General features: G+C 44.8%; 1 protein-coding gene across 1 annotated transcript in view; it reads left to right on the top strand.

Annotated features, from left to right (window-relative positions):
- Window positions 1-18,871, top strand: part of LOC139265663 (mitogen-activated protein kinase kinase kinase kinase 4) — a 421,183-nt gene that overhangs the window by 275,901 nt on the left and 126,411 nt on the right. Inside the window, exon 18 of the mRNA XM_070882863.1 lies at window positions 14,569-14,687. Within this exon, the coding sequence (XP_070738964.1) occupies window positions 14,569-14,687 (119 nt within the window). The remainder of the gene's footprint in view (window positions 1-14,568; window positions 14,688-18,871) is intronic.

Here is an 18,871-nt window from a genome sequence, read left to right as displayed (position 1 = left end):
TACAGAGTAACTATTTCCTCAGGTGGATGAATCCAGAACAAGAGAGCATAACCTTAAAATTAGAGAGGCTATTTCGGAATGAAATCAGGACGCACTTTTTTCACACAGAGAAGTGGAAATCTGGAACTCGCTCTCCCAAAAGACTGTGAAAGCTGGGTGAACTGACATTTTCAAAACTGGGATAGATAGATGTCGAGCTGGATTATCGAGGGGTTTGCGGCCGGGTTTTGACCCTCCGCGGCGAGGATCCTCGGTTATCTGTTTGCGACGGTGATGGGACGTATCGCCGAGGAGAGCTGCGCCGGACATGTAACGACGCGGATTGCGTTACCATCCGAGTTTCAGCATGCACCCGACCCGTACACCGTGTCCAGAACCTGTCTGTGCAACCCTGCCAGCAACGGTAAGAACGAAAACCTGCAAAAAAGGTAAGTTAAAGTTTTTATTTTTAAAAACTTTTTCCAGCGATTTGGTAGCTAAGGGTCTTGGTAATATTGTTTGAATTTTTTTTTACATTTTTTTCCTCCTCCTAAGGCCTCACTCGCTGCGCAAACGACCCCGCACTAAAGTTGACGAGGATCACGTTTTGCCGCGAATGCTTATGCAACGCCTCTCTTACCGACCCCAAAGACCGAAAGTTCGGCCTAAAATCGGTAACACAGCGAAAACGGTCATTTTCATGTATTGCTACTGCTTTCGCCCAAAACCTGAAAATCCAGGCCTTAGGTTACAAGGGCTATGGAGCAAAGGTGGATAAATGAGTTGAGGTACAGATCGGCCATAATTTAACTGAATAGCGGAACAGGCTCAAGGGCTACTCCTGTTTCCATGTTGCTATGGAGTTGTTGGATGGCCTGGGAATGACCACCCAATACATGAAAGACTAATGGTACATAAGTAAGCATATTCCCTCAGTCACTTGAAGGTTCCCTGAGGCACTGTATAAAACAGTCAGTGACAGAGGTAGGGGTTTGATCAAGGATGTGGTCTCGAGTAGGGGTGCCCACCGGTTATATCATTGTGGGCCACATAGGTTAATGCCATGGACCCTTGTGGGCCACATTTGCAGTTTAAATCAATATTGCCATATATTCGCATAGATCACGAGTTGCTGATACAAACTGCTCATGTTCCAAAGATTGGACTTACCCACCAGTGTGGTAAGATCATCAAGAACAGCCCTTTCATAAGAACATAAGAACATAAGAAATAGGAAGAGAAGTGGGCCATATGGCCCCTCGAGCCTGTTCCGCCATTCAATAAGGTCATGGCTGATCTGATCATGGACTCAGCTCCACTTCCCCGCCCACTCCCCATAACCCCTTATCCCCTTATCGTTTAAGAAACTGTCTATTTCTGTCTTAAATTTATTCAATGTCCCAGCTTCACAGCTCTGTGAGACAGCAAATTCCACAGATTTACAATTTCTCCTCATCTCTGTTTTAAATGGGCGGCCCCTTATTCTAAGATCAAGCCCTCTAGTTCTAGTCTCTGCCATCAGTAGAAACATCCTCTCTACATCCACCTTGTCAAGCCCCCGATAATCTTATACGTTTCTATAAGATCACCTCTCATTCTTCTGAATTCCAATGAGTAGAGGCCCAACCTACTCAATCTTTCCTTATAAGTCAATCCCCTCATCCCCGGAATAAATCTAATGAACCTTCTCTGAACTGCCTCCAAAGCAAGTATATCATTTCGTAAATATGGAAACCAAAACTGCACGCAGTATTCCAGGTGTGGCCTCACCAATACCTTATATAGCTATAGCAAGACTTCCCTGCTTTTATACTCCATCCCCTTTGCAATAAAGGCCAAGACACCATTGGCCTTCCTGATCATTTGCTGTACCTGCATACTATTCTTTTGTGTTTCATGCACATGTACTCCCAGGTCCCGCTGTACTGCGGCTCTTTGCAATCTTTCTCCATTTAAATAATGACTTGCTCTTTGATTTTTTTCTGCTAAAGTGCATGACTTCACACTTTCCAACATTATACTCCATCTGCCAAATTTTTGTCCACTCACTTAGCCTGTCTATGTCCTTTTGCAGATTTTTGGTGTCCTGCTCACACATTGCTTTTCCTCCCACCTTTGTATAGTCAGCAAACTTGGCTACATTACACTCAGTCCCTTCTTCCAAGTCGTTAATATAGATTGTAAATAGTTGGGGTACCAGCACTGATCCCTGCAGCACCCCACTATTTACTGGTTGCCAACCAGAGAATTAACCATTTATCCCGACTCTCTGTTCTCTGTTAGTTCGCCAAACCTCCAGACCTTCAGTCACGCCAAATTGGGTCCATTGAAACTTTCCAGACTGGAAGTGCCTCTGTCACCTCCAAACTTGACTATTCCAATGCTCTGCAGGAAGGCCTCCCATGCTCCACCCTTGCATAAATCTCAGCTCATCATCATCATAGGCAGATAGAAAGCAGGAAACTATAGACCAGTTAGCCTAACATCTGTTGTTGGGAAAATGCTGGAGTCCATTATTCATAATCATAGGCAGTCCCTCGGAATTGAGGAAGACTTGCTTCCACTCTAAAAGTGAGTTCTCAAGGAATGGAACTGTCCAATATGGGAACTGCAGTCTTTGTCACAGGTGGGACAGACAGTCGTTGAAGGACCGGATGAGTGGGGAGTCTGGTTTGCCGCACGCTCCTTCCACTGCCTGCACTTGGTTTCTGCATGCTCTCGGCGATGAGACTCGAGGTGCTCAGCACTCTCCCGGATGCTCTTCCTCCACTTAGGGCAGTCTTTGGCCAGGGACTCCCAGGTGTCAATGGGGATGTTGCACTTTATCAAGGAGGCTTTGAGGGTGTCCTTGAAACATTTCCTCTGCTGCCCGACCACCGTAACTTTGGTGGAAGAGCCTGAGAAACCTTGGAACCTTTTCGGGGGTGTCCATGGCTCAGAAGTGGAAATTTTCCCCCCCTCCCCACTCTATAAACGCAAGTTGTCGTTATTGTTTCTGTTGTTGTAAGTGGTTGAAAAGCAACAATTGCAGTGCATGGACACGCTAAGGCATCACGCTGGAATGGGGGATTGCAAGCTGGCTAAAATGCACGCCTACTGCCTGATCCTTGTAGCAATGCTGTCCCTTCCCTCTTCCCCTCCCCCCATTTCACTATCGAGCGGAATCATATCCTGTGGTTCAAAAGGCCACTTTCAGATGTCACGCAACTTGGAGATTGCCTGTGGCAGTGTCAATTGTGGTTCTCAGTCTGGTCTTGTTGACATGTAGATAAGATTGCTTTGCCGAGGCACAAAAAAGTCATGGTATTTTCCTGTCATTTGTTTTAAATACATGTCCTTAAATTCCGAGAGGTCATTTAACCGAACGTGTAATTTTCCGACATCGCTCTGCGTGCAGGGAACCTTCCTGCGGGATCTGCGTACCAAGAATGTGAGCATGTGTTGGGCAGCATGTTCTGACCATCAATTTAAATTGTCAGAAAATCCCGAAATGTACAAGATTCTGTCTTGGTGGGCGAGGTTCCACACCAGGAACATGAAGTAAGAAAGATACTCCCTCTAGTGTGCTCTGTGGGTTTGATCTATTTCTTCAGGCATTTTAATACTATTATGTGTGTCACTTGTTCCTTTTCGTATCAAACAAACAAGAACTACTGTGCCGCACCAGACAATAAAGGAGGACTGTTGCGGCTGTATTTTCAATTCATGCGCCAGTCTGCAAGGAGAGGATGACTTTTAATTTCTTAATTTTCACTCTGCATTATATTCCATACTGCATTACAACATTACACCAGTTTCCTACATTACAACAGTGACTGCACTTCAAGAAGTGCTTCATTGGCTGTAAAGCGCATAGGGATGTCTTGAGGTCGTGAAAGGTGCTATATAAATGCAAATCTTCTTTCTTTTTTTAAGTTAATTATTTACCATTTATTTTCATTTTTCAAAAAGATAATTTTGCAAGAAAGACTTGCACTTGTAGCAGCATGCCCTGTCACATCTCTTATCAGCGCTTCACATGCAGGGTGATTATGATGTAGACAAAGATGGGCAACATTTTATAGCAGCAAGATCACATAAATATTGATTAGACGGTGAATGAACAGTTAATCTGTTTTTGTCGTGTTGGTTGATTGTAGGACATTGGCCAGGACACCTGGGAAAAATCCCTACTCTTTCACTTAAACTCTAACCTCCAGTACCTCCAACAATAATGGGTCAGAAATTGCGGTCAGAGGCTTCCCGCGGGCGGACACCTCAAACTTAAAAATTTTTTACGAAAATACCTGATGGTCCTGGAGGAATGAACACTTGCGCTCAGAGGCCTAGATGCGGAACCCAGCGCAGAGGCCCACATATCCCGGGATCGTAAGCACATCACTGGGATCACATGGGTCTGAACCATCAATGACCATGGAGTATTTTCATTGATAGTAATGGTGAGTTTCGTTTGTACGGAGCTCCCATAATATCAATGACAATACCCCCCAAAACACAGAAACACAACACGTAAATAAAAAAACACTTCAAACATTTAAAATTAATTTTAATTCAATTAGTTTTTTGAATTTTTTAAAATATGCTTTAATAGGGTTAAAAATAAACTTAGCTTAATGGACAGGGTTGTTAATATAAAAATTAGTGATGAAATTTAATCTTTTCTAGCTTTTAAAACTCTTACGCTAGTAAAAGCAGGCCTTATGCTTGCTTTCACCAGGCATAAGAGTTTTAATGACATTCACTGGACAGGAGTTGGGTAAATAGCTCAAATCTCCACCCGCAAAGGCCCTTCTCCTGGGGATGTGTGCGATTTGTCACAAAAAATTTTGACATCGCAAGTGCCGGGTTTAAGCGTATGTGCTTCACGCGTCTAAACCTGGAACTTGCGGAGGCCTCTTTGGGCGCGTGCGCACATCGTACCCACCTGGAGAGGCCGCAATTTACGGTTCACAGTATCAGCTAAAACTATGTGCTCAAACCCTGGAGCAGGACTTGAACCACAAACCTCCTGATTCAGAAGCACGAGTGCTACCCACAAGCTAACTCTTGCCTGGTAACCATAGTTTTGACCATTTCAGTTCAGTAATTCATGTATAAGGTTTTAAGGGAAGAGAGAGTCTTGAATTAAGAGTATGTTCATTTATAAAATTAGTGGTGAATCACAGAAACAGCAGTAATAATGCAGTCCAATATTGCTCATTTTTTAAAAGCGCTAACTTTTATGGAAAATATTGCCAGCCGCTTAGTAGATTGCTGAAGGCTGCAGTAAACTATAGCGCAGTGAGTTTCCAAACTCTCCCAGCTTGCATCCCATGGTATGAAAGCTCACGTTGGCACGCTCATTGCCATAACCTTGGCAACTGTGCAACTGCCTCCATCGAAAGTACCAAACTCCCCAGGATGTTCTCTTGCACACTGGGCCTGAATGTAACATACACAACAAATGCTGCGAGTCAGTGTTAAAAGAAATGATGGCTCACAAATATGAGTACAGTGGTGTGATATATTCACAGAGCACAAGCACACACAGCTTCCAACATGGCAGGCAGCTCTCTCGGAAGCCTCCAGAAATCTGCCTGGTTCTGTTTATTATTAACCCTGCACTTGCAGTACACAATACGTCCACATCCACAGTGTGGAGCTACAAACATTACAAGCTGACAGACATTACACTTCTCCCTCCTTAATGAAGAAGCCATCATAACAAATATCATACATAACTTCCATGTTTATACATAACACAGGATATAAACTTATTTTTTTTTCCATATTTACAAATTTAACTTTAACACTTGTTTTCTGTTTCAAAGAGGATACCTTCACTCTCGAACAGAACCTTCCAAACATGATGTTGATTTCACACTCATTCGAGACTCATCCTGAGGAACGTTTTCCTCCATGGAATTTCCTTGATTTTCATTTGAACTCACTCTAACTTCAGGCTCTTTGTTTTCCTGACTCGGACTCAGACTTTCATTCTGATTCTCTCCTGGATTTGTTTCCAGTACATTGGATTTAGGATTTGCTACCGGTATATCAAAACTATTTAATGAGTCAGAAATAATTGAATCATTCCCACCTTCAACTCCTTCCATGTCTGTAGGTAAAATATGATCAATATGAACAAGCCTATCCTGTCCATTATCAAACATCGTTACCAAATATGTGCGAGGACCACATATCTTCACCACTCTTCCTGGTAACCACTTTAACCATTTATGCTGATGGTTCTTCACTCTCACCTTCTGGTTTAATTTCGCACTTCTCTCTTTTACTCTACCTCTATCATGATTCTCTTTCTGTTTTAATTGTGTCTCTTCTACGGACTGTGCCAAATTTGGTTTTAACAACGAGAATCTGGTTCGTGGCTGTCGTTTGAGAAACAAACTGCTGGTGTTCTACAGTAGTTGTATGAGGAGTATTTTGATATGTAATCAAAAAATTAGCCAATTTGTGATCCAATGACAACTGTCGTTTCCTTGGATTTGGATCTAACATTTGTTTTATGAGGGCACGTTTTACAATTTGTACAGTGCACTCTGCTGCACCATTCAAAGCAGGATGGTTTGGTGGAACCTTGGTATGTTTCACACCATTTTTGCTCGTGAATTGTACAACTTCTTCTGAACGAAATTGTGGTCCATTATCCAAAACAATTTCTTCAGGGAGGCCAAATGAAGGAAATAATTTTCGTAAAATGTCCAATGTTTTACTTGTTGTTATTTTCCACATTGGAAACACCTCAACCCACTTTGAATGGCTATCAATCACAATGAACAATTGTTGTCCTTCTAACTCAGCAAAATCAATATGTAGCCTTTGCCACACCCTGGGAGGCCATTTCCATGGCTGTAATGGTACTGGTGGTGGTTGCTTGCTTACCGATTGACATGTTGTACACTGACTCACAATGTACTCTATATCTTTATCAAGACCTGGCCACCATAACTAACTGCGTGTAAAACTCTTGGTCAAGCACATTCCCAGGTGCTGGTCATGGAGGTCTCCTAATAATTTGGACCTGAATTTATTTGGTATAACCACTCTTGCAACCCACATGATACAATCTTTATCGACTGATAATTCATTCCTACGAATGAAAAATGGATGTGTATCTTTGTCTGTTACCTGGTTTGGCCATCCATTTGCAATATACTCATACACCTTTGACATCACTGGGTCATGTTTGGCTGCTCTACCAATCTCTTCAGCTGTGACTGGCAGTTCATCAATGTATGAAAAATAAAACACTTCTTCCCTATCGGGTGTAACTTGTGATGGGGAAAGCAATCTAGACATTGCATCAGCATTACTGTGATCAGCTGATCGTCTGTATTCAATATCATATGTATATGCTGACAAAATCAAAGCCCATCACTGCATTCGGGCTGCAGCTAATGTTGGAACTGGGGACTTTAGATGGAGGATTGCTGTTAGAGGCTTATGGTCCATAACGATGGTAAACTTATGACCATACAAGTATTTGTGAAACTTCTTGACCCCAAAAATTAATGCCAAAGCTTCCCTTTCAATTTGCGCATAATTACTCGCACTGGCACTGAGAGTGCATGAAGCAAAAGCAATTGGTCTCTCCTCCCCACTACTTAATACATGAGAGATTACTGCCCCAACTCCATATGGAGAGGCATCGCATGCTAGCTTAATTTCCTTAGATATGTCATAGTGAACTAACATGGTGCTCTCTACCAATTTGCTTTTACACTCCTTGAATGCTGTATCGCATTCTTTTGACCACTTCCAATGGACCTGTTTTTTCAAAAGTTCATTCAGTGGATGTAATACTGTAGCCAAATTTGGTAGGAACTTCCCACAATAGTTCAAAAGACCCAAGAATGAACGAAGTTCAGTGACATTCCTGGGAGTGGATGCATTTCTGATCGCATCCAATTTTTCCATGGTTGGGTGTAAACCATCTTTGTCTACTCTGTACCCTAAGTACTCCACTGAGTTTTTAAATAACTCACACTTATGAGCAGACACTCGTACTCTGTGCTTCTCTAGCCATTTGAGGACTTCTTTCAATATGTTATGAATTTGCCTATTTGCTGCTGAAATTAGTATGTCATCCAAATAACATACTACCCCTTCAATACCTTGCAAAATTTGGTTCATCACTCCTTGGAATATGGCAGGGGCAGAAGACACTCCAAATGGTAGCCTATTAAATTGATATAGGCCTAGATGAGTGTTTATAGTCAAACATGACTTGGACTCCTCATCTAGTTCAAGCTGTAAGTAGGCATTCGTAAGATCCAGTTTTGAGAAGATCTGACCACCTGTCAGTGTTGTGAACAAATCTTCTATATTCGGCAATGTATTGGGGACATTACCTCAAGAACCTGGTTTACGGTTACTTTATAATCACCACACAATCTTACTTTCCACCGGACTTAGGTACAACAACAATGGGTGTAGCCCAATTACATCGATCTATCTTACAAATAATGTTCTCAGTCTCTAGTCTTTTGAGTTCTTGCTCAACTTTCTCCTTGAGTGCATATGGTACGGAAAGTGGCTTGTAGGAAACCGATCTAGCGTCCTTCTGTACCCTGACACTCGCCTTGAAGCCTTGGATCGGACTGCCCGTTACGCAGAACACCTTCGGATACTTCTTGATAACCTCATCCGTTGATGAAAATCTCGCTTCCACACAGAAAATCTTACTCCAATCCAGCTTCAGTGAGCTCAACCAATTTCTTCCCAGTAAGGCAGGCTTGTCTCCTTTCACTACTATTAGAGGCAAGTTCTGAAATTGATCTTTATATTTCACCGGTACGGTGATACGGCCTACCACAGGAATTTTCTCTCCCGAGTAGCTTTGCAGCTCTATCTTGGATTTCTCCAGTTGAAAATCACGCATTTTGTCGCGATATAGTGACTCCGGTTCTACGCTCACGGATGCACCCGTGTCAATTTCCATTGGTATCTTGAATCCCGCAACATCTATGTGGATTTTGATGCTTTCCAAATCGCTGTCCGTTAACCTCGTGCTCCTGATGATGTGTAACTCTAACATCTCCTCGTCCTGTTGTTGTTCTTCCATGCTATGTAGTCTCTTGGGATTTCTACTCATAGCTTTGAACGCTGGACTCATAGCTTTAAAAACTGGTTTACCCTTCAGTCGGCATGCCTTCGCAAGTTGCCCAGTCTTCCTGCAGAAGAAACACTCTGCCTTCATGTATGGACAACTTTGAGCAATGTGTTGTCCCAGGCACCTATAGCACGACTTCGACGCTCTGTTAGAATTTCTAGTTTCTGAGACTTTGGGTCCCCACCATCTTTTACTTTGAACCTGCAGGTGATTTACCTCGGTTGACTGACGACCGTAATTATTATTTAATTCCCGGGAATATTGTTCGGCCATGCCCATCGACCTCGTTGTCTGACAAGCAATCTCAAAAGTCAAGTCATCCGTCGTCAATAACTTCCTTCTGATCGCATCATTTTTCACCCCACAAACAAAACGATCCCGTAATGCTCGGTTTTGAAAGTTTCCAAAATTACAGTGTATCGATAGCTTTTTTAATGCTACGATGTAATCACTGATAATTTCATCAGTCTTTTGATTCTGAATCCTGAAACGATAGCTTTCAGCAATTTCTAACAGTTCGGGGTTATAGTGCTGCTCCAGCTTCATTAAAATCTCTTTAAACATTGTGTCCTTTGGCTCGTCAGGCTCAAGCAGATTTACAAGGGTTTCGTATAATGCTGGACCCGCCTCCGATAAGAAGATTGCTTTCTTACGTTCCAACACAGCCCGGTTCTGGACTGCATTATCTGGAACTTCGATTAAGTTATATGCAATGAAATACATTTCTAGCTGATCCACATATGCTTTAAAACGTTCCCGGTCGTGTCTATATTCCTCCAAATGTCCCAATATACCTACCATTTTAATCTCTAGCTGTTCACACCATGTGCTGTATTTTACCTCGGATTTTTTAGCTTTTTTCCACAGACAGAAACTTCCAAAGTCTCTCTGTCGGCTGGCTGAATCCTTCACCAACAAAATTTAAGCTTTAAATCATCCGAAAAAATCCTATCTCAATCGCCAAATGTGATATATTCACAGAGCACAAGCACACACAGCTTCCAACATGGCAGGCAGCTCTCTCGGAAGCCTCCGGAAATCTGCCTGGTTCTGTTTATTATTAACCCTGCACTTGCAGAACACAATACGTTCACATCCACAGTGTGGAGCTACAAACATTACAAGCTTAATGACATTACAAGTGTCTAGCCTAGTGGTCAGGGTACTGCACGGCAGAGGTCATGAGCTCAACTCAATTAGGAATGGAATGCATTCAATCTGCTGATCTTGGCTGGCACCAGATACAACCACGGAAGCTACTAGTTTGCTGGAACAATCACAATTGGTTCACTGATGTCCTTTGGACCCCTACAACATCTGGCGTGCTTGTGACTCCAGTCCCACGCAATGGCACGTAGTCTGTACGGACCCAGGAAGGCATTGCAAAAGCCGGTTTTCAGCGCTCAATGCGCATGCGCTGAAAACCGGCTTTTCCGATCTGTCAAGCTGGAGCTTGATAGATCTTCCGTATCTCGGGAGCGAGAATTTACCCATATCTTGCCCAGCGGATGTCTTGAAAATGCTTGTGCCTGATAAAAGCAGGCGCCAGCTCCAGAGCCATGCGCCAACTCCAGCCCTGCGGATGTCCTGACGTGCATGCGCTGCGACGCGCAGTCAGTGGAAGCCTCAGGACCGGGAACGCATGGGTGCAGCAGCCTCAGGTAAGTACACTTCTTTTTAAAGTTTTTTTACCCGATCACCCGCGGGAAGCAGCCGACCGGGATTTCTGGGCCATATGTAATTGACTATTAATGCCCTCGGGGTAAGTAGGGATGGCCAATCAATGCGGCCTTGCCACACATCCCGGGAACAAGTATTTTTAAATGAAATGTTGTTTATATTTTCTATTTTTGTTAAAATAGCCGATTACCCCAACGATCTTTGGGAATATTTCCCTCATTTTTGAGGGATGGGTTGGAATTACATACTGCCCAACTCCACCAATGCCTCTTCCCCTATTGCTACCAAGGCCCTAGTCCACATCTTTCTCACTCTGAGGCTTGGCCGATCCAATTGTTACAAATTTCAGCTTTACCTCAGATGTTCTCTTGGACGTAGCAGTGACGGTCACTCCCCTCAGCAGTCCGAGCACCTTGCGTTCAGGAGTAAAGTCATACTGAACAACATCTCATTTCAGAATGGCGTTAACCTGTGATCTGGACTGGGAAATTGTGCCTTTTGCACATGTCCTCACATGCACTGGTCCAAATCTGTTTGAGGATAGACTGAGAAACATTTGCTGAGACAAGGCCAGAACAAGATTGTTCGCCTGCTTTATTTCGTAGGCAACAATTGAACATGCAAAGTTCTCTTTGGAATTCAGAAGAATGAGAGGTGATCTTATTGAAGCGTATAAGATTATGAGGGAGCTTGAAAAGATGGATGCAGAGAGGATGATAGGGGGGGACGAGAACTAGAGGACATGATCTTAGAATAAGGGGCTGTCCATTTAAAACTGAGATGAGGAGGAATTTCTTCTCTCAGAGGGTTGTAAATCTGTGGAATTCGCTGCCTGTGGAAGCTGGGTCATTGAATAAATTTAAGACAGAGCTAGAGTTTCTTAACCGAATTAAGGAAATAAGGGATTATTGGGAGCGGGGCGGGTAAGAGGAGCTGAGTCCATGATCAGATTAGCCATGATCGTATTAAATGGTGGAGCAGGTTTGAGGGGCTGTATAACCTACTCCTGCTCCTATTTCTTATGTTCTTATGTAAGAGTCCAAGCAAATTCCACTTGCATAACTCAATTACATTTCTCTCTTTGAAACATTGGAAATAAATAATAAGCCACATGTCCTGTCCTTTTGTGGTCTTACTGACTTATTTTTGGCAATGCCTTCTTAGACAACTGCTAACTGTAAAGCCTGACCTCCTGCATTTTTAGCTTCCAGCTCTGAGCCAAAGGCATCCCTGAACTCCTTTGCTCAAAACCTCAATTCCACCATGTGCTTTTACTATGAGTGTTCCCAGCCAGAGGGAGATCTATGACATTGACTTTCATAGGAACAGGAGTAGGCCATTCAGCTCCTCAAGGCTGTTCTGCCATTCAATTTGGTCATAGAATCATAGAGATTTACGACACAGAAGGAGGCCATTCGGCCCATCATGTCGGCGCCGGCCGACCAAGAGCTATCAAGCCTGAACCCACATTCCAGCTCTTGGTCTGTAGCTCTGTAGTTTGAAGCACTTTAAGTGCACATCCAAGTACTTTTTAAATGTAATAAGGCTTTCTGCCTCTACCACCCTTTCAGGCAGTGAGTTTCAGACCCCCACCACCCTCTGGGTGAAAACAATTCTCCTCCACTGCTCTCTAATCCTCCTACCAATTACTTTAAATCTACGCCGCCTGTTTATTGACCTCTCTGCAAGGGAAAATAGTTGCTTCCTATTCACGCTATCTAATTTTTTATACCTCAAATAAGTCTCCCCTCAGCCTTCAAGGTTCTGTCAACATGCACTCCAAGGTCCCTCTGTCCCTCACATTTCTCAATGTCCTATCATTTATTGCGTATTCCCTTGTGTTGTTAGCCCTCCCCAAATGTATTACCTCACACTTCTCTGGATTGAATTTGAATTGCCACTTTGCTGCCCACCTGACCTATCCATTGACCTTCCTGCAGTCCACAGCTTTCTTCCTCACGATCAACCACATGGCTGATCTGTATCTTAACTCCATCTACCCGCCTTGATTCTGGAACCCTTAATACCCTTGTCTAACAAAAATCCATCAATCTCAGTTTTGAAATTATCAATTGACCCCCCAGCCTCAACAGTTTTATGTTGGGGAGAGAGTTCCCGATTTCCATCACCCTTTGTGGGAAGAAGTGCTCCCTGACATCACCTCTCAACAGCCTAGCTCTAAATTTCAAGGTTACCCCCCTTATTCTGGACTGCGCTGAGGAAATAGTTTCTCTCAGGCTAACCTATCAATTCATTTAATCATCTTAAACACCTCAATTAGATCAGCCCTGAATCTACTATGCGCGAGGGAATACAAGCCTAGACTCTGCAACCTGTCCTCATAATTTAACCCTTGTTATGTATGCAATAAAGGTTCAAACTGAGTACTGTTTAACTAAGCAAGGTACGACCTTGCCGGTGCTTTATTTAGTCCCAAAGTGGCTGACTCACAAAATGGCTGGCCTTTTATACCCGAGCAGCACCATGTGCATGCTGCTCAGTGGTCTCCAACAATAACAGCATCTAGTGGCTACAAACAGCATGTACATACATGACAACCCTTTTAGACTCTCTGCGCCCCTTCCAAGGCCAATATATCCTTCCTGACGTGTGGGGCTCAGAATTGAACATAGTGCTCCCGATGTCGTCTAGAGTTTTATATACTGTAGCCTAACTTCCAGCCTTTTCTATTCCAACCCCCTTGAGCTGAAGGCCAACATTACATTAGCCATTTTAATTATTTGTTGTGCCTGTCTACTAGCTTTTAATGATTTTGGTGCATAGATCCCCTAAATCTCTGCTCCTCCACAGTGCCGAGATTCTCATCACTTCGAAAGCGTGAACTATTTATTTGTCTTGGGTGCAAAGTGGATGACCTTGAACTTTTCCCATGTTGAACTCCGCCTGCCACAGTTTTGCCATCTTAGTGATTCACCAGTAAGCCTGCCAATAAAACTGGCTGTCTTGTTGTGTCTCCCCTCTTGGGGTGCGATTCTAAATCTAACTCCAGTTCTTCTCTTCACTTTTTCTCTCATGCTTCTCATCGGCTGTAAAGCACGTTGGGACACTGTGAGGTGGTGAAAGGTGGTGTATGGATACAGGTCTTTCTTTCTCAGGCATTGCTCTGCATGTGAATATGTTAAGTTAATATCGGACAGTCACGCGCTACTGCCATATCTATATGAAATGATGAGTTCCATGTTGCGAACTGCGACTATTCCAAACTGGTTACAGTGTCAGCTGTGGCTCAGTGGGTAGTACACTCGCCTCTGAGTCAGAAGGTTGTGGGTTCAAGTCCCACTCCAGGGACTTGAGCACATAAATCTAGGCTGACACTCACAGTGCAGTGCTCAGGGAGTGCTGCACTGTTGGAGGTCCCACCTTTCGGATGAGACGTTAAATCGAGGCCCCATATGCTCTCTCAGGTTGACGTAAAAGATCCCATGGTGCTATTTCGAAGAAGGGCAGGGGAGTTTTCCCCAGTGTCCTGGACAATATTTATCCCTCAATCAACATCACAAAAACAGATTATCTGGGCATTATTGCATTGCTGTTTATGGGAGTTTGCTGTGAGCAAATTGGCTGCTGCGTTTCCTACATTACAACAGTGACTACACTTCAAAAAGTATTTTACTGGCTGTAAAGCGCTTTGAGATGTCTGTGAAAGGTGCTATATAAATGCAAGTCTGTTTTTTTTATGGAGATTGCTTCTCTCTCCTTGCTGAAAAGAAGTAGTTGCCCATTGGTAATGAGAAATGGTTCACTGATTATAGATTGTTTGTGTTTCTGTTCGGTAGCTTTGAACTGCAGCCCCTGTGGGAGAGGGTGGAGAGCCCACTAGCCAAGCAAGTAAAAGGCAATTCCCCCGGCAACAGTTCACAGAGCGGCATTCGAACCAGTGCGAGGACAGTATCAGGTGAGTCTGTGGCTACGGCATAAGTTTGTTCCTGTAAACGTCTTTGGAAAGAAGCACAGAATTTTAGTTTGTCACTGCGCCTTGTGTTTTGAAGCAAAGGGGATATTGCAATGTTATGCCCGACAGTTTTTATCAAAAATGTTTTTCTTCAAGTTCTCGTGATGCCACACCCTATAACCTCCCCAAAAAGTGCAGGTTTTTCGAGAAGTTATAGGGTGTGGCACCAAATTCCCAGGCTTTTTGCAATGGTGCTTCCCGACGAGGTGCTGGAATTTATCTCGACATCGGAATACATGGAACATACAACACAGAAACAGGACACACGGTCCAATGAATCCGTGTTAATGTTGACTTTCCACACTGCCTGTTCCCATATCCCTTCATCCACCTATCTTATCTAATCTTCAACTGTTGACATAGTTTTTGCCTCAACCATTACCAGTGAAAGTGAATTCCGGAGTTTCACAACTCTCTGCGTGAAGAAGTTCCTCCCACCCTCTGTTTGAAGCCTCCTGCATTTAATCGTGTATCTGTGGCCCCTCGTACTAGACCCCACAACAACAGGAAACAGTCTACTTCTGTCTCCCCTGTCCCATCCTTTCATAATGTAAAACATTTTGAGCATAATCTACATTGTTCGAATGGAAAAACACCCAATTTTTCAAATCTGTCTTCATATTTGTATTTTCTGATACCAGGCAGCATCTTAGTGAGTGTGCATTGTACCTCTCTCTAAAACCTCGATGTTCTTCCTATATTGTGAAGCCCAAAACCACACACATTACTCCAACTGAGGTATTGCTGAGAATTTATATAGGTTCATCATTACCTCTTGGCTTTTATAGTCTATACACTTTGAGATAAAACCCTCAATGGAGGTGGAAAGCGATCAGAGGCACTCCGTGTCCATGGAGGGGTGCTCCTGGGGTGGTACGGTATTGTTGGACCTAGCGCCGTGCTGCAGAGCCCAGTGCCCCACCGGCAACATCAGCGCTACGTGGATGCTCCGCGTAGCTATGACGTGGCAGAATGACCCACCCCTTCCATTAAAGGGCAGGGCCACTGCACACTCCGCAGTCTCTTTGGCAGCCGCCAGGGTCACCCTCGATCGGGCCAACAGCCCGGCACCCAAAATAACGAGCAGCCAAGCTAGCGGTGACATCGGCTGGCGTCATCCTTGCCACCCACAGGGCAATTTCCCCCGCGGCGCACAAAGGGGTCGGCGCGCATGGCGATGACGGCATGCACCAGCCCGGGAAGTAAATTCGGGGCACAGCGCAACCGGCACAACACCCCCCCTAACCTTCGGGGCAGTTTCCCCTGAGGCACTAACGACCCCTTCCGCGGGCGATAACCTCGTGGGGCCCAATTAGCGCCCCCCGGAGGCGCTAATGGTGCTATGTAAAAGGGCAATTTCGCCCCATCCCGAGAATTCCATTAGACTTTCTGATGACCTTATCAATCCTGCGGTGTTGTCCTGTGAACCTGTACCTCAAAACCCCTCTACTCTTCCACAGCTCCAAGCCTACTTCTACTCAGACTATAATTACTGCTGTTATTTTCTTTACCAAAATCTATCTGAGAGTGGAATGGCTTGGTGTCCTCCAGTTTTCCTGATCTCCCTGTGGGAAAGCACTTCACTTCTATCTAGTGCCGGCCACCACCCCACCCGCCCCCCACCCCCAACCACCTCCTCTCACCCCCCCACCCTCCCAAAACACATCCCCAACCCCCCCACCCCCCCCAACCACCACCCCCCCCCCCACCCTCTCCAATTCTGATCACTCAACTGAGATTAAAAACAACACTGCAGGAAATTGGGAGCATGGTCAAGAAGGATGAGGGGTGGGGCGGTGTGGCAGGGCGTGGTAGTTTACCAGTCATAGAAGATATCATTTGTGACTTTGATTAGGGCCATTTCAGTGCTGTGGCAGAGGCAGAAACCTGACTGCAGAGGTTCAACCATGGAGTTGTGGGGAAGATGAGCAAGGATTTGGGAGCCAACAACATATTTAAGGACTTTGGAGGTGAAATGGCGGTTGGAGATGGGGCAGTAGTTTGCAAGGACAGAAGGGTCAAGGGTGTTTTTTTTGATGAGTGTATTGATGATGGTAGATTTGAAGGGGAGAGGGAGAGTGTAGTGTATGGAGACAGAGTCAGACTGAACACGGTGAGCTCAAAGTAAAGTGTGACCTTAGTCTTTTATTGCAGGTCTCCAGAGTGCCTCTCCAACCTGTGAAGCACTCTTGAATACCTGTGCTCCCAAAGGATTATGAGATCCCTTGTGACTCCGGGGAATGAGCCCTCTGGTGGCTGTACAGAGTATATACAAGTCCAGATACATAACAACATTCCCCCACAAAGTCAATAGTGTAACTATTTACAATGTAAGTCGATCTGGGGCCCTTCTTGCCCTGGTTGATCGTCTTGGTGTGAAGGCTGGTGTTGTTGAGTCATTTGTTGGGCCCTCGTTGGGCTACTGTGCAGCTGGCCTTGCTGGGCTGCCTGGTGTGTTGGGCCCTGCAGGGCTGCTGTGGATGATGGGTTCTGCTTCGTGGTCATCCGTGGTGTCGGTTGCCACAGGTGTGTATGTTGGGGGATCAAAAAGGTAGGGTCCAAGGTGGGTTGCTCAGGGTAGTCCGTGAATCTGAGTTTGATTTGGTCCAAGTGTTTCCGGTCAATGAGCCCATTTGAAAGTTTGACCTGAAACACCCTGCTCCCCTCTTTGGCCATGACAGTGCCGGGAAGCCACTTGAGACCTTGCCCATAATTTAATACAAATACAGGATCATTAACTTCAATCTCGCATGACACATTTGCGCTATCATGGTATGTACTTTTTTGAAGCCGCCTGCTCTCTACCTGTTCATGTAGATCAGAGTGAACTAACGAGAGCCTTGTCTTAAGTGCTCTTTTCATGAGTAGTTCAGCAGGTGGGATCCCATTGAGTAAGTGTGGTCTCGTGCGGTAGCTAAGCAGGACTCGGGATAGGTGAGTCTGCAGATAGCCTTCAGTTACCCTCTTGAAGCCTTGCTTGATGGTTTGCAATGCTCTCTCTGCCTGACCATTCGACGCTGGTTTAGACATGGCAGACGTGACATGTTTGATCTCATTACGGGTCAAAAATTCTTTGAACTCAGCACTGGTAAAACATGGCCCGTTGTCGCTCAACATGTGTGGCAAACATGGCCCGCAGGCTTTCAGTGGTGGCAGCGGACGTGCTAGTCGACATTATCTCACATTCAATCCACTTGGAGTACGGTCTACAACCACAAGAAACATTTTACCCAAGAATGGGCCTGCATAGTCGACGTGTACCCTAGACTACGGTTTGGAGGGCCAAGACCATAAACTTAGTGGCGCCTCCCTGGATACATTGTTTAACTGCGGCATGTATTACATCTGTGAACGCAAGACTCTAAGTCCGCATCGATGCCGGGCCACCACACATGGGATCTGGCTATCACTTTCATCATTACGATGCCTGGGTGGGTACTGTGGAGGTCATTGATGAAGGTGTCTCTGCCCTTCTTGGGGACCACTACTCAATTGCCCCACAGAAGGCAGTCTGCCTGTATAGACATTTCATCTTTGCGTCGCTGGAACGGCTTTAACTCTTCCTGCATTTCCACTGGGGCACTAGACCAGCTCCCGCGAAGCACACAGCTTTTGACTAGAGATAATAAGGGGTCCTGGCTTCTTCAGGTTTTGATCTGCCGGGCAGTGACGGGTGATTGCTCACTCTCAAATGCTTCCAAAACCATGGCTAGATCTGTGGTGGGCAATGGCAGCCTACTGAGAGCATCGGCGCAGTTTTCTGTGCCTGGCCTGTGGCGGATGACGTAGTTATATGCGGACAACATGAGCGCCCATCTCTGGATGCGGGCCAATGCGTTGGTATTTATCCCTTTGCTCTCGGAAAACAGGGATATAAGCAGTTTCCAATTTGAATTTTAGCCCAAACAGGTATTGATGCATTTTCTTTACCCCATAGACACAGGCTAACGCTTCTTTCTCAATCATGTTGTAGGCTCTCTCGGCCTTAGACAGACTCCTGGATGCATAAGCAACCAGTTGCAGTTTCCCGAAATCATTAGCTTGTTGCAATACACACCCAACACCATATGACGACGCATCACATGCTAGTACCAAACGCTTACATGGGCCATACAACACAAGCAATT

This window comes from Pristiophorus japonicus, chromosome 6 (genome assembly GCF_044704955.1).
Source record: "Pristiophorus japonicus isolate sPriJap1 chromosome 6, sPriJap1.hap1, whole genome shotgun sequence".
In the NCBI taxonomy this organism is placed as follows: Eukaryota; Metazoa; Chordata; class Chondrichthyes; family Pristiophoridae; genus Pristiophorus; species Pristiophorus japonicus.
The sequence above is the reverse complement of the archived record's forward strand: the minus strand, read 5'-3'. Positions and strand labels throughout refer to the sequence as shown.